At 36.4% G+C, this 13,202-nt stretch overlaps 1 protein-coding gene across 6 annotated transcripts in view; it reads right to left on the bottom strand.

Moving 5' to 3' along the window:
• Positions 1 to 13,202, bottom strand: part of SNX14 (sorting nexin 14) — an 87,284-nt gene that overhangs the window by 15,383 nt on the left and 58,699 nt on the right. For all 6 annotated transcript variants that reach the window (XR_005720839.1, XM_040238842.1, XM_040238844.1 and 3 more), the window contains 5 exons: positions 12,887 to 13,019; positions 10,724 to 10,925; positions 7,977 to 8,060; positions 2,873 to 2,973; positions 1,053 to 1,164 (listed from right to left, as the gene is read on the bottom strand). Coding sequence is in view for 5 of the 6 variants with exons in the window: in XM_040238842.1 (XP_040094776.1) it covers positions 1,053 to 1,164; positions 2,873 to 2,973; positions 7,977 to 8,060; positions 10,724 to 10,925; positions 12,887 to 13,019 (632 nt within the window). In the remaining variant the exon portion in view is untranslated. The remainder of the gene's footprint in view (positions 1 to 1,052; positions 1,165 to 2,872; positions 2,974 to 7,976; positions 8,061 to 10,723; positions 10,926 to 12,886; positions 13,020 to 13,202) is intronic.

Raw genomic sequence — 13,202 nt, 5'->3', positions numbered from 1 at the left:
TATTCTGCCTGAATTACATGTACTAATTTGGAAAGATCTAGATGAAAGCCAAATTTATTCATTAGGTTATATATATATATGTGTATGTATATACAGACACACACGCACACACGCTCTTAAAATGGGGCTTCCCCAATGGCTCAGTAGGTAAAGAATCTGCCTGCAATGCAGGAGACACAGGAAATGCGGATTTGATCCCTCCATCAGGAAGATCCCCTGGAGGAGAAAATGGCAAGCCACAAATATTCTTGCTTGAAAAATCCCATGACCAGAGGAGCCTAGCGGGCTATCGTCCAAAGGGTTGTAAGGAGAGTCGGACATGACTAAATGACAAAGCACAGAACATAAAAATGACACTACACAAAATATATTTAGAAATACTGCTTTTCTTCCATTATGATCTTTAACACTTTTATCCAAACTTTTCCAGCTTATTTTATTGCTTAGTCTGGATTAAACTTTATAAAGGAATCATGCTGTATACATTCTTTGCTTTTACGCACACCATTCCAAGCAGCTACAATGCTACAGGTATTCACTGCTCTAAGTATTCATTTTGTGAAGCTACTATAATTTATGTGTCTACTCTATTGCTGATAAACATTTGTATTATTTCCAGTTTTGGCCAACCCAATACCATAAACAATGCTGCTAAGACCATTCTTAAATATAAATACAAGATTCTCTCAAATATGTATCTTAGAGAGGAACTAACTGCTAGATCATTCACTCTTATACCAAACTGGTTTTCCAAGTGGTTTTCCTTTTTGTTTTAACTGACTTTATGATATTTACAATTATTTTTCACTGATTTACAATATTATATTACTTTCAAACGTACAACACAATCATTCAGTATTTTTATAGACTATACTCCATTTTAAAAAGTTACAAGTGGTTTTCCAATTCATATTCCTATTAATGTTATATAAGAAGTCCTTCAGAGCTTGATACATGGCTGCACTATATAAATTACTTTTCTAAATTAACCTGAAAATGCTGCTTATCTTTTCAGTTTATCATCTTCTATATGATTCTTTAAATTGACTTACCAAGATTTACATCTGGTAGTATCTTATCAAGAAACTGTGTTTCCCCACCATTGGGAGAAAGAAAATCTGCCAGAAGTTGACTGTTACTCAATTCTGGATGTTGCAGAAGTTTCTTGATGAACAAAAAGAGAAAAAAAAAGGGGGAGGGGGGAGGGAAACAGTTTCAAAAATCTAGAAGTCACGAAAACTACATTAAAATGATTTTTTTAACCAAGAACAATTTTAAATCTTCAAAAGCTATTTTATATTCAGAATAATAACCAGATACATTTATAGAAAGATTATCACATAGCAGGTAAGACCCTTACAGTCAAACATGAAAGGGTTTGAATTCTGCTCTTCCTTCTGCTAGGTAGGTGTCCCTAGAGAAGTTCCTATATTGCCTAAGAGTCCGTTTCCTCATGTGTAGAATGAAGATAACACTACTTACTTCTAGCATTGTTAGATAAAGCATTTTAGCTCAGGACCTGACACACAGGAAGGAAGATTAAACACTAGCTAATATTATTTCTCAGTTTCTCAACTATGACACAAGTATTACAATATCATACATCTTTCTTGATAATTAAAGGAAGTTGGTATAAAGGGTTTTGCAAAGAACTAAATGTGGAAGTATGACATAACTTGGACTCTGTTGTCTGATCTTCTTGCAACACTATTTTCTTACAAGATAAAACTGATGTTTTAAAGCCAAATTTAACCCAGTCTTAGCTAATATTCAGTTCTGTAACTAAGAAACAGCTACGAAACTCTATGAGCAGAAATCTATATAAATCAAATGCCAGCACTGCAACATTTTACTCCATATTACTGGAAAGCATTTCTTCTAGAAAGAGGTTCTCTTGTTCTTAGAAAGAATCAGTTGGTTCAAACAACAGGCTAATGATATCAACAAAGAAACAGGTCGACACTAGCACACGCTGTGTTCAAATATCCTTACAGTAGTCAATGTATACTTCGTATTTTAATTTTCCTACCACCAAAAAATTAAATAAAAAATACTTTCTGGATTGAAGTATTCATTGGTTCAAATACAGAAATTAAAATGTAAATACCCCTTTACAAAAAGTACTTATTATGGTTACTAAAAGGCATCCAAATAATTAAAAGTTAAAATTACAAAATGGCATGTCCAAATAAAGGAGATTTTTAAAAATAAAACAAAATCATCCATTCTTTGGTCTTAATCACTTGATTAAAGAAAAATGGTCTTTAATTTTAGCCAAGTCTCAAGTAAGTGACTTTAAAGCAGATGGTACCAATAATGGAAATATCAATTACATTGTTTATACAACACAATGTACACACTGAAAAAAACGGAATTCAATTCCAAGTGGTGAATGGTAGAGTCAGAAGATTCCAAAGTAACTGGAAAAACATCTACGATTGCAACAACAACAAAAAAGTTGAGAAATAAAAATAGGGGAAAATTCCAGAGTTCAGAAGTGCTAAGCACAAAAATCAAATAAAAACTAAGAAAAAAATAACAAAACAACCCAGTATTCTTAGAATGCATTTAATCTTTTACATCAAACTTTTTCTTTCTTCCTCTCTCTCACTCCTTTCTCTCTCACTCTTTAACTTCCCACACCAAAAGTTTTAAAATAAGCCCAATACAAGACTTATTTCCTCTAAGAAAATAACTGATATTTCCCTGGTTATCCACCTTTCTTAAAAAAGCAGACTCTTGACAGTAATTCATTTTTACATGGGAAAAAATTTTTTAAATAAAAGAATTCTAGAAATCCACATTGACAGGTGTTTGTGAGGGAAAGCAAAAAACAAACTAGAGGATGTTTTAAATTAACTTGGTGCCATACCTGCAGATATTCCTGAAATTCTTCTCTCTTAGACTTTAAGAACTCATAATTCTTAGGGCCAATGATCCTCTTAGAAGGAAGCTGGGCATCAGGAAATGTGCCTGAAATTAATACATATGAGAGTTATTACTATACCCTGCTATTTTGAAAACCTTATTTATAGTTTACCGTGACAAGTTCAGATTCACAGTGCTGCCTTGTAGAGTGTGGCATTATCCCTTAAATAATTTTGAAAAAGTCAGAGACCTGATTTCAAAAGTCAGGAGACAAGACCAAAGAACTTGAGTTTATCAATATCCACAATATCACCACCTGCGGTTGACAAAGATATACTTAGCCATCGACATTAGCAAAAAAGCTTCCAAAATTATCATGAGATTATTTTTAAATTGATGGGATTTTGTTAGACAAAATCCTACTAAAAAAAATATCCACTGTCTCATGGGGGGAAATGCAGCCTTTTGCCAATGCTATATAAACTTCAACTATGGACATGTTTTCTCAGATAGGGTCAACTTTGGAAATTTTAGTATCAAAAAGGAAAAATATTGTTGGGAAACAATCAACTTTGGTTGATCTAGGATTTTAAATTATGGAGATAAACAATCTTTTCTCAACTCTAAATCTAAAGGGAAAGTCTCAGAGAAAGACCAAGACAAGGATGGCATTGTACCAGACTGACAAAGCCAAAGAGAAAACCATTTAAGGATAAGTACAAACTTGAAATCTAGGGAAAATGTATTCAAAGGGACCCTTTAATTTTTATCTTTCTATAATCTCCTTATTGCGGATTTTATTCTTGTAGCAAGGTACAGTTTTCAGAACCAATCTGAATTTGGATCAGGGTACACTCCACGAGGCCAGGGGTGGCAGCCAGGAGGAGCTACCCCACGCCTGAGGCCAGGGGCAGCAGCTGCGCAGGCACAGGAGGGCCTAGAGGAGCTATTCCACACTCAAGGTCAGGAGGGGCAGCAGTGAGGAGATACCCCTCGTCCAAGGTAAGGAGCAGCAGCTGTGCTTTACTGGTGCAACCATGAAGAGATACCCCACGTCCAAGGTAAGAGAAACCCAAGTAAGACAGTAGGTGCTGCAAGAGGGCATCAGAGGGCAGACACACTGAAACCATACTCACAGAAAACTAGTCAATCTAATCACACTAGGACCACAGCCGTGTCTAACTCAATGAAACTAAGCCATGCCCGTGGGGCCACCCAAGATGGGCGGGCATGGTGGAGAGGTCTGACAGAATGCGGTCCACTGGAGAAGGGAATGGCAAACCACTTCAGTATTCCTGCCTTGAGAACCCCATGAACAGTATGAAAAGGCAAAATGATAGGATACTGAAAGAGGAACTTCCCAGGTTGGTAGGTGTCCAATATGCTACTGGAGATCAGTGGAGAAATAACTCCAGAAAGAATGAAGGGATGGAGCCAAGGCAAAAACAATACCCAGTTGTGGATGTGACGGGTGACAGAAGCAAGGTCCGATGCTGTAAAGAGCAATATTGCATAGGAACCTGGAATGTCAGGTCCATGAATCAAGGCAAATTGGAAGTGGTCAAACAAGAGATGGCAAGAGTGAACGTCGACATTCTAGGAATCAGCGAACTAAAATGGACTGGAATGGGTGGATTTAACTCAGATGACCATTATATCTACTACTGTGGGCAGGAATCCCTCAGAAGAAATGGAGTAGCCATCATAGTCAACAAAAGAGTCTGAAATGCAGTACTTAAGATGCAATCTCAAAAACGAAAGAATGATCTCTGTTTGTTCCAAGGCAAACCATTCAATATCACAGTAATCCAAGTCTATGCCCCAACCAGTAATGCTGAAGAAGCTGAAGCTGAATGGTTCTATGAAGACCTACAAGACCTTTTAGAACTAACACCCAAAAAAAGATGTCCTTTTCATTATAGGGGACTGGAATGCAAAAGTAGGAAGTCAAGAAACACCTGGAGTAACAGGCAAATTTGACATGGAATATGGAATGAAGCAGGGCAAAGACAGAGTTTTGCCAAGAAAATGCACTGGTCATAGCAAACACCCTCTTCCAACAACACAAGAGAAGACTTTACACAGGGACATCACCAGATGGTCAACACCAAAATCAGATTGATTATATTCTTTGCAGCCAAAGATGGAGAAGCTTTATACAGTCAGCAAAAACAAGACCGGGAGCTGACTGTGGCTCACATCATGAACTCCTTATTGCCAAATTCAGACTTAAATTGAAGAAAGTAGGAAAACCACTAGACCATTCAGGTATGACCTAAATCAAATCCCTTATGATTATACAGTGGAAGTGAGAAATAGATTTAAGGGACTAGATCTGATAGATAAGAGTGCCTGATGAACTATGGAATGAGGTTCGCGACATTGTACAGGAGACAGGGATCAAGACCATCCCCATGGAAAAGAAATGCAAAAAAGCAAAATGGCTGTCTGGGGAGGCCTTACAAATAGCTGTGAAAAGAAGAGAAGTGAAAAGCAAAGGAGAAAAGGAAAGATATAAGCATCTGAATGCAGAGTTCCAAAGAATAGCAAGAAGAGATAAGAAAGCCTTCCTCAGCGATCAATGTGAAGAAACAGAGGAAAACAACAGAATGGGAAAGACTAGAGATCTCTTCAAGAAAATTAGAGATACCAAGGGAATATTTCATGCAAAGATGGGCTCGTAAAGGACAGAAATGGTATGGACCTAACAGAAGCAGAAGATATTAAGAAGAGGTGGCAAGAATACACACAGAAGAACTGTACAAAAAAGATCTTCATGACCCAGATAATCACGATGGTGTGATCACTCATTTAGAGCCAGACATCCTGGAATGTGAAGTCAAGTGGGCCTTAGGAAGCATCAGTATGAACACAGCTAGTGGAGGTGATGGAATTCCAGTTGAGCTATTTCAAATTCTGAAAGATGATGCTGTGAGAGTGCTGCACTCAATATGCCAGCAAATTTGGAAAACTCAGCAGTGGCCACAGGGCTGGAAAAGGTCAGTTTTCATTCCAATCCCAAAGAAAGGCAATGCCAAAGAATGTTCAAACTACTGCACAATGGCACTTATCTCACATGCTAGTAAAGTAATTCTCAAAATTCTCCAAGCCAGGCTTCAGCAATACGTCAACCGTGAACTTCCAGATGTTCAAGCTGGTTTTAGAAAAGGCAGAGGAACCAGAGACCAAATTGCCAACATCGAAAAAGCAAGAGAGTTCCAGAAAAACATCTATTTCTGCTTTATTGACTATGCCAAAGCCTTTGACTGTGGATCACAAAAAAGTGTGGAAAATTCTGAAAGAGATGGGAATACCAGACCACCTGACCTGCCTCCTGAGAAACCTATATGCATGTCAGGAAGCAACAATTAGAACTGGACATGAAACAACAGACTGGTTCCAAATAGGGAAAGGAGTATGTCGAGGCTGTGTATTGTCATCCTGCTTATTTAACTTCTATGCAGAGTACATCATGAGAAACACTGGGCTGAAAGAAGCACAAACTGGAATCAAGATTGCCAGGAGAAATATTAATAACCTCAGATATGCAGATGACACCACTCTTATGGCAGAAAGTGAAGAGGAGCTAAAAAGCCTCTTGATGAAAGTGAAAGTGGAGACTGAAATAGTTGGCTTAAGGCTCAACATTCAGAAAACGAAGATTATGGCATCCGGTCCCATCACTTCAAGGGAAATAGATGGGCAAACAGTGGAAACGGTGTCAGACTTTATTTTGGGGGGCTCCAAAATCACTGCAGATGGTGACTGCAGCCATGAAATTAAAAGACGCTTACTCCTTGGAAGAAAAGTTATGACCAACCTAGACAGTATATTCAAAAGCAGAGACATTACTTTCCCAACAAAGGTCTGTCTAGTCAAGGTTATGGTTTTTCCTGTGGTCATGTATGGATGTGAGAGTGGACTGTGAAGAAAGCTGAGCGCCGAAGTATTGATGCTTTTGAACTGTGATGTTGGAGAAGACTCTTGAGAGTCCCTTCGACTGCAAGGAGATCCAACCAGTCCATTCTGAAGATCAATCCTAGGATTTCTTTGGAAGGAATGATGCTAAAGCTGAAACTCCAGTACTTTGGTCACCTCATGCGAAGAGTTGACTCACTAGAAAAGACTCTGATGCTGAGAGGGATTGGGGTCAGGAGGAGAAGGGGACGACAGAGGATGAGATGGCTGGATGGCATCACTGACTTGACGGACGTGAGTCTGAGTGAACTCCGGGAGTTGGTGCTGGACAGGGAGGCCTGGCGTGCTGCAATTTATGGGGTTGCAAAGAGTCGGACACGACTGAGCAACTGAACTGACTGAACTGAACTGAGACTCCAAAGAACTGTTCTAAAATAAGAAGATTCCAAATAAACAATTCAAACACACCAATTTACATATAAAAGAACTGGAAATACTTCATGACTATAAGCCTAATATTAACTCCAGTAAGTGGAGAGAGAAGAGACACTGACAAATTTCCCTGAGAGGCTAAGACTCCATGATCCTAATGCAGGAGGCCCAGTTTTGATCCCTGGTCAAGGAACTATATCTCACATGCCACGACTAAGACTAGGAGCAGTCAAATAAAATGGTAAATATTAAAAAACAACAACAAAACAGAGACAAACTGAGAAGAGGAAGAACTGAAAAGAGTGTTCTACCTTTCTGATTGAGCTATTTGTTTTTAAAACATATACCTACAAGGTTTTGGTTGTTTTTTTTTTTCCCATATCTAAATCTAGGATTGAGACCAAAATACTTGCTATGTTGCACAGCAAACACATTTACCACAGAGGAATATGGCAAAAGAACAGATGGCAGCTCTAAAATGCCTGCTTTAAATTCTCTGCCACTGTCTTAAATTTTAGTATCATTGTTATTTGAAAAGCAATACATTTTCATTGTAAAAACTTTAAAAAGATAAATAAGCAGAAATAGGATAAAAACAGTACACTCCTATTATCACTAGTAGCGTACCCAAGTGTCACTGTTATATTTCCTTATTACAATTCAATTAAAATTAGAAAGTAACTTTAGAAAGCTTGTTCAATGGCTTTCAGGAAAGCTAATGCTGAAATGTAATGCTTTATACAAAAAGGACAACATACCATGAAATTCTGTTAGTTTTGATTCAAGTACATAGAATTCAAGATATCTTCTATAGACAGACCAATGTTCAGGCTCATGCCCAACTGTAAAATGAATGAATACACATTGAGAAATAAGTAATTTTATAAACTACTATTAAAGGAATGTACTATTTATAACAGTAAGTATACAAAGCTAGAAATTACCCCAGTCTTAATAATTTATTATTTCTTGGGAATTCCCTGGGGGTCCAGTGGTTAGGACTCCATGCTTCATCTGCAGAGAGCATGGGTTCAATCCCTGGTCAATGAACTAAGATCCTGCACGCCATGCCAGGACAAACAGAATAATAATAATAATTTACTGTTTCTTGGCTTCATATTATTAATATATTTTATCCTATATTTTAATTTTAAGAAATTAGAAGAGCTTGATAAATTTCAGCTATTTATGAGGTTATCACAATAATATATACATTTTTTCTACAACAGTATCAGAGAATTTATAAACTTCAAAAAAGCATGCATTTATGCTTAATTTTTAAATGTTACATTTTGTATTTAATAAAAATTTATATTCAATTTTGGAGCTCTCAAATCCCAATTGTCAAGAACTAACACAGTACAGAACAGCACTATCCAACAGAACTTTCTGCATTTCTGAAAATGTTCTATATTATCTGTACTAACATCATAGCTATTAGTCACATATTGCTACTGACCACTTGAAATGTGGCTAGTGTAAAAGAAAACAAATTTTTATTATTAATTTAATTTAATTTTAACTGCCACATGTGACTCGAGACTCAAAAATTGGACAGCACAAAATAATGGTTTAAAGAATGAGTCGGGTCACACTGCCTATTTCAGTTCCAATTCCCCCATTTACTGACTATGTAAATTTGAACACTTAACCTCACTGTTCTTCCCTGGTAGCTCAGTTGGTAAAGAATTCAGCTACAGTGTAAGACACCCAGGTTCGATCCCAGATCCAGGAAGATTCCCTAGAGAAGGAAATGACAACCCACTCCTGTATTCTTGCCTGGGAAATACCATGGACAGAGGAGCCTGGCGGGCTACAGTCCATGTGGTTGCAAAAGAGTCAGACACGACTTAGTGACTAAACAACACTGTGCCTTAGTTTGCTTATAATAAAAAGAATTATACCTATTACATTAAATATTCCACCTACAGAGCTTTTTGTAAGGTGCACAGCACAGAGCAAGCACCCCAAAAAATGTTAACGGCAATTATGAGCACCTCATGTCATTCAAGCATAAATCTGGAAATGCAATGTACTGAGTTAACTAAACCACAATAACTCAAAACTAACACCTATATTCAGAAAAACCAGCCTGATACAGTTACAACCTATCAAGCAAATACTGTTTTTCTTCTTGAATATGCACCTTAGAAGATCTATATTGTATTCAGTTTTGGTTTTTAAAATCCTGAAATCAGTATTCTGCTATACATCCTGCTCACAGCATTCCCCTTGGGCTTCCCTGGTGGCTCAGACAGTGAAGAAACTGCCTGCAATGCAGGAGACCTGGGTTCGATCCCTAGGTAGGGAAGATCCCCTGGTGAAGGAAAAGGCTATCCACTCCAGTATTCTTGCCTGGAGAATTCCATGGACAGAGGAGCCTGGTAGGCTACAGTCCACGGGCTGCAAAGAGTAGGACACAAACGAGCGACTATCACTTTTACTTTTCACTTATACATATAAAATAAATGCAGCATTTAAACGATACACCTTTCTTATCCTTCATAGGGCATGGCTTCCCAAGAGCACATTACTTAAAAGTCTGCAGCACAGCTGACAAAAATTATCTTAGAATACAAGTTTTAAGATAACTTCATTTCAATTTTATGTTGAATTCAGCCAAATTTTAAAAAACATAGCAAAAAAAAAAAAAAGGCAGTTGTGCAAAAGGCAAAAACAAAAGTAAATTCCCCAAATATTTTAAAGTCTATCACATATAAAACTTTCAAAAGGAGAAAATACTACATGCTTACATAAATTTATTTATATTGGACGGGAGGTCCGAGATGGCAGTATAGGAAGATGCTAAATTCAGTACCTCCAACAGATGACATACCAAGTCTACAGGTACATATGGATCATTTCCCTCTGAAAAAGATCTAAAAACTAGAAGAACTGCTTCTCCGCAACAAAGGATAAAAGCACCATACTGAGACAAGTAAGAAGGGCAGAGACACAATTTTAACAAAAACCCTATTCTCAACTTTTAAAAAAATAAATAAGGGGGGAAAAATAAATAAATAAATAAATAAATGAGGGGAATTATTACCACTGACCTACCTTCATACTATCCAAGTAACTGGAAATATTAATCACTTCTCCACTCCTCTCTCAAACCCATTTCCTAACAGTACCATGAAATTTTTTCCTTCTTTCCTCACAGACTGTTCCCTCTTCCTGAGATCAACTTTATAGCTTTCTGCTCTCATTCCCAAAATGTGCTCACTTTTGATGTGTTTTTACTTATACAGACTGTCTCCTCTCTGGGATAAAGCCCAGGGTGATGACTATTTATACAGCTATAGAGGCTGTTTATCCCTGTCTCTGCTGCAAGCCACGGCTGAAATCAACAAAAGAAAAAAGACAGCGAAACATAAAGAACACTTATAAGTTGTGTTTGATCATATTTTTATCAATTACTATATGCTACAACAATGGAGGAGAAATGCTGTCTTAATCAAATTGGTTTAATATATAGTGCTATATCCATTGATAATAATAATACCTGCTCTTCTATCATTTCTTTCAACATCAATACAAAACACTGGTATTCTCTCCTTTTTCTCCCTCCTTTCAGAGGAAGTATCTTCAAAAAAGTCTACATATGGAATGCTAATTTTCCATGCAGCAAGGTTTCGAGGAGTATTAGGTGTGTTCACAGCTTCCACTGGAGAATCATCTTCCATTACAACAATACCTTCTTCAATCTTAAAGAAAAAGAATCAGAGAAAAATTTAATATTTCCAGGACCTTTATACCTACAGCATATGAGATATACTCTAAAGCAATGTGCCCCTATAAAGCCTATAATTTGTAATACTTTTAAAATTAAGTGATATCAAATTTTCTACTGAAAATATAAAGATAAGAAACTAAAACCAGCAAGTTACTAGAATCGACTTCATGTTTTATTACATCAGCTGTATATGAAAATTCAACAGAAAACACATACATCAGCAATTACAGGAAAAGATATTAAAAACACACAAATATAGGTAAATATTTTATTTTTGTAATAATAAGTAGAAAATTATTGTACTGATATCTTTCATTTAGAGATGCATAATTTTGTGATAATAGCCACTGACAGAAATTGCACAGACAAACTGGAAATATATGGTACCTGGATACACCAGGTACAAATCTTTTGTAAAGCATTTTGGCAATACATATTTATAAAAAGCTATAAAACAGCCTCGATCAAGTAATCCCATTTCTGGGAACTTATGAAAGTATTTATTCTAAATAATTTCTTTAAACTGTGAAAAAGGCACAAATAAAAAATTTATTCACTGCAGCATTAAGTAATATAATATTGGAAAAAGGTTTGAAGGCAACCTATTTCTATAGAATTATTTTCTGCATCTCCTGGCTTCAAAAATTTTAATCATATAAATGTTTAAAATAAATATTCTTTAAATACTTTTGAAGAAATATTATTTTAAAAAGAAAGCAGTGTTACACATGTTCTAGAAATATACATGCAGAAAGAAACGGAAAAAATGTAGTTCATTAAATTGGAAGAGAATCTCTGAATTGACACATAATAATATCCGGTCACCTAGACATCTCTGATTCATGCTAAAGGGGGCAAATTTTACAGACAAAACACAATCATCTTGAACACACTTTTTAAAGGAATGAATCTTGTAGCACTTAAGAGAATACTGAATAGTCTAGTCAGAGTAAACCAGTAGTGAGAGGTATTTCTTTCCAGAATTCTAGCTCCCTACCTTCACCCTGGGTTGTATTTTCTTCCCACACCTCTCTTCTAAGTAAATTATTTTCCTCCTCGACAAAGTCCCTTGGCAGTGATTCCCTTTTCTGTTTTGTCCTAAAATGGTTTTCTGTCATCCCTAAGAAGACTGTTAATGATCTTAGGAAGACTTCTTAATGCTCTGTTAAAATCAAAAGTGTTCTAGGCCTAAAAAATGAAGTACAAAAATAGTAAGTGTTGGTTTTTGCCTTTTTGGGACAAGGCCACATGGCTACCTCCTAACTATGGTGTTGAAAAAAAAAAAATCATGATTTCAAATACAATGTGGTATATATTTTAACACATAATCTAATAGGAGTAACAAAGGAGGGAGTGTTCAGTTCTGCTTGAGGACCCAGGTAAGGTTTATGGGAAGCAGCTGGATTCTGAAAGATGCATATGAATTTTCCAGCTAAATAAAGGGGAGGGGGAGGCATCTCAAGCAAGGCATCACATGAAAAGATACAGAGAAATAGCATGGAGGGTGTAATGTGCTTAAAAATCAGCTGGAATCTTGTTAAAATGTAAATTATGACTCAGCAGGTCTAGGATGAAGCCTGAGATTCTGTCTGCACTGATAACAAGCTCTTAGGTAATACTGATCATGTTGATCACAGTTTGAGTATCAAGGGGTTAAACAGGACATATTAATACAACTCCAAATGCCTGGCTAATATGGTTAGTTAGGAAGAGATAAGATCAGGATGTGAAGTAAAAGTGTAATCAAAATATGATCAATTGTTTGACTATTAGAAGCATTAGATTAGCACCATGGACGGAAAACAGAAATGAAGTCTGAAGTAAGAAGTAAGATTAAAAAAGAGGGACAATAACAAGTAAGCACATCCAACTTTTAATGCTATTTTTAAGTCTGAAGTTATACATACATCAAACTGAAAAATTCTTACTTACAAAGTCATCTTCACCTTCAGCTAAACCATAGTTTGGCAACATAGCTCCCTCCATTGTGGTGCTCTTGAAGACTCCTTTAATTTTGCTGCCTATTCGGCTGATTCCAAATGATTCTCCTCTCTTCTGTGTGCTCCTAAATATTAAACAAAAATGTATCAAGAATATAGCAAGTTACTACATTATCACAACAGTCTAGTTTACTGTAAACAATAATAAAAATAGTTGCAAAAAAGGTAAACTGAAGGTATGGCTAAACATAACTTTTTGGAGTTCTCAGTCATAGATTAAGTCTCAATATCTTCATAATCAAAAGTGA

Source organism: Oryx dammah, unplaced genomic scaffold, assembly GCF_014754425.2.
Source record: "Oryx dammah isolate SB20612 unplaced genomic scaffold, SCBI_Odam_1.1 HiC_scaffold_4, whole genome shotgun sequence".
NCBI classification, from domain to species: domain Eukaryota; kingdom Metazoa; phylum Chordata; class Mammalia; order Artiodactyla; family Bovidae; genus Oryx; species Oryx dammah.
The sequence above is the reverse complement of the archived record's forward strand: the minus strand, read 5'-3'. Positions and strand labels throughout refer to the sequence as shown.